Here is a 3,377-nt window from a genome sequence, read left to right on the forward strand (position 1 = left end):
AATCACAGCCAATGTCTGTAAGTGAATAGCATTTGTGCAGACATGGAGGGTGTTTACATCAGTGGCAGTGGTTTGTACAGCTTTCAGGCAGTTTTGGGATGGCAGCAGATTTACACCCCTGTCTAATGGAAGACATCTCCACCACTTTAATAACCTCGGCACTGATCTTGAAGTAGTTTAGTGGCCTGAGCTGTGCTGGGAGGCAGCAACTGTCTTGTAGAGGATAAAGGGGTGGGTTGCTAGGGTGAGGTGAAGGAGTCACAGATTAGGATGGGGTGAGGTTAGAGATCGGGTCTTCCCCCTGAACTTGGGTGTAGAAGTGATCGGAGTCCTTGGCTGTGGAAGCAGACCGCTAAGATTCATCGATCGGAGACAGAGAAGAGGCTCCAAAACCATTTAATGAAATGCTCTGAAGAAATAAACAAAAGACTGAAAAAAAACAAAAAGCTCAAAAATAGTGCGCGAACCGGACACGGAGCCGGTTCCCCTGTTGGTGGAAAAGGCCTAAAAGTGCTGCAACTGCTGAACAGAGCACCAGTTTGAGTTAAGATTATACAGTTTAGAGAGGGTTGTAAGGACCAACTTGTGGTAAAAGGACAGGCTGTTCCTCACACCCAAATTAAACAAGTGGTTTCAACACACCGACTGGTTGTAAATGGACAAGCCACAGACTGTAAGATAAGTGGTGAAAACAAAAACAGTGTTTCCCACTAAAAAGCCTCTTTTGTGAGAGCAAGATTATCATACACTAAATATCAGATCTTACACAAGACTACCTAACAGCTAAGGAAAACAACAATCATGGAAGGAAAAAAAAGAGAACATTCGCTTGTTCAATTTAGGAACAAAAAAACCTGACCTGTTCAGTCTCATAAATGTTTGAGGAGATATGATCCAGTGTGCTGAAATTCTGCTTTACTGAATTCGCCTATCTACATATGAATATAGGTTTGGATGTGGACACAGCTACCCTTCTGTGGAATAATCATGTCCTCTACCTGTTTCACCAGAATTTAGAACTAGGCATCATAACTTGTCTAATCACATTGGACGAGACATCACCCAAGACAATGCAAGTCAATGCAACAATGTTGGGTAAGAGTTAGGCAGTCTTTCTATCAAGGCACCATCTCAGTATTTATACGCTTCATTCTCTCAGGGGGACCAACTATATCGGCACGCTCGGCTGAGCTTGCCAACCGGCTTCTCTCCTCTTACCCACCGTATCTGTGCTCACCGCTGTAAGCCGATAAGGTCATTTCCTGTTTAACTTTCCGTCAGCTCCTGTTTTATCTCTCCACTTAACTCTATCGCTCTGTGTCAGCCTCGCTAAGACAAAAGACGGTCTCAGTTTGGTTGCCTCCACAGTGCGCTGAACTCTATAGCGCCATGTTCAGATTGTCATTGGAGTGGAACCGAACTTTGAAGAGGACAAAACATGGGGGCAATCCAATACAACCTGTCTATTGTTAGAGAGAAACATTGTCTCAACCTGAGGGGAGAAGGCAGGGTTTTCCCACTGAGTCACAATCCGTCTTATGACTTACACACTGGCACAGTTCATAGTGGAATCCCCTTTATTCGTAATGGTTTGCTTTAGCCGGTTTAACTCATAATCAAATACATTTCTCTAAAGACAAAATGAATGAATGTTTTTGTGTGTGTGCTCAGCCACTTACGTCCACTTCACCTTGGTCAATCACATAGAAGTTGTCTCCTTCATCACCTGGAGGTAAGAGAAGAGGAGAAACACAGTTTGTGAAAGCAGGAAAAGTACCTGGAGCCAAGAAGAAAGCTTATTCTTCCTATTACTCCCACTTTCTGCTTAAGTTCTCAAAGGCGGATTTTTAAACCATTAAACCAAAATGGGTGCATTAAGAGATTAAACTCATTTGTCAAACCTTTGGAATACCACTTTCTGTGAGCTTTGGAACAGAAACAAGTTGAGAAATTGTTGGGATTTGTCTGTGCTGCAACTGCTACATGAGCACACGCAGGCATGCATTTTCACACACTCCCTTCTCCCTAAAAGAATAACTGTTGATTGCTTGTCTTGCTATCATTTTTCTTTATAAACTGAGGGCCTCTAAAAGCTTCAGGGCAGACCCAGCATCAGAGATGCTGCTGCCTCCTCCAGAATGCATATTTCACTGGGCCTGCCAATATCTCTGTGAAATGGGTTTCTTGCCAGCAGAAAGTTGCAGCAACAGTGGTGCTCATTACTGCCGCTTGTGTAGCTTAATAGTGGAAACTATGAAACGGTGGTGCCTGAGCATCGAGAGCTATAACACCTCAGTGCTAATTCATAGTATACAACTACAGAAAATGGGTATAAACATACATTTTCTATTAGGATGAGGATGAGATCTAAGTGTCTTTTGTGAAGACAGAAAATGTGAACAAAAACAAGGCTACAAAGTGTATATCCATGCTAGTGGCTACATGAAAATTGTTACTAGAAAATGAAAAAATACACTGTGCTCTAGCCAAGAAAAAATGGTAAATGAATAGTTCCAGCCTGCAGGTTTGCACCAGCAGAACCGACATGTTGTTGCCTAAATCAGAAAGGGTTTATTCTGAGGACCATGGGCATTTTAGGTCATCTCAGACTCAGCTTGTCAGGAAAGTTGCAACTTGCCAAGACGCTTGCTTGCCAAAGGCCAAAAAAGACAACAACTGTGGCTAGTATTTTAGTTAGAATACATTATATCAGCCTTATCGGCTCCAGCCAAAATTATTTCCACTTTTGTATTTCCTATATCATCCGCAACTAATTGATGGGTATTATATGAACAAGGCTGGCAACTCAAAATGACTGGATCCCTGTTGTGTCATTGACAGGAGCACGCTGTGCTTTCAAAGCAAACCCTAAACCTTGAAGCGAGCCACAGGATCTGGTTGGTTGATGTCCGCTAAAAGCATCTAGCCTGGAGATAAGGCTGAAAAATGGTGGCGTGTTCCTTTAATTATGCTATCTGTTACATAGGGCTCAAGGGAAATTATTAAAAAAGACTGACAGCCACATACATAGACACTGTGAGGCTCTCCCTGCAGCTACCTCTTACAATAAGATATTTAAAAGGAAACCCCATTCAGAGGTACAAGTGTGTGATGACGCATGAGTATACAAGACACAAGTATGCATGTGTGTACATTTCATAGGTACCAAGTGAGGGTGTGTATGACCGTGTGTATGTTCGCCTGAAGAGTTGAAAGGCTGAGAGCGCCCTGTATGTAAAGTTCACAGGAGTTCACACGGCTAATTAATAGTGAGTGTTGAGTGCTCGTTAATCATATAGCTCTATTTCTCACACAAAAATGCTCCTTGTCTGTCTGATGGTCTGTCCCAAAGGAGACCCCTGACACACACACACACA

At 42.8% G+C, this 3,377-nt stretch overlaps 1 protein-coding gene across 1 annotated transcript in view; it reads right to left on the minus strand.

Annotated features, from left to right (window-relative positions):
• Window positions 1-3,377, minus strand: part of prkar1b (protein kinase, cAMP-dependent, regulatory, type I, beta) — a 60,332-nt gene that overhangs the window by 18,070 nt on the left and 38,885 nt on the right. The window contains exon 6 of the mRNA XM_035654348.1: window positions 1,680-1,726. Coding sequence (XP_035510241.1) covers window positions 1,680-1,726 — 47 coding nt within the window. The remainder of the gene's footprint in view (window positions 1-1,679; window positions 1,727-3,377) is intronic.

The sequence above is a fragment of the Morone saxatilis genome, unplaced genomic scaffold, assembly GCF_004916995.1.
Source record: "Morone saxatilis isolate NCDOM2014 unplaced genomic scaffold, NCSU_SB_2.0 Contig14, whole genome shotgun sequence".
Classification (NCBI taxonomy): domain Eukaryota; kingdom Metazoa; phylum Chordata; class Actinopteri; family Moronidae; genus Morone; species Morone saxatilis.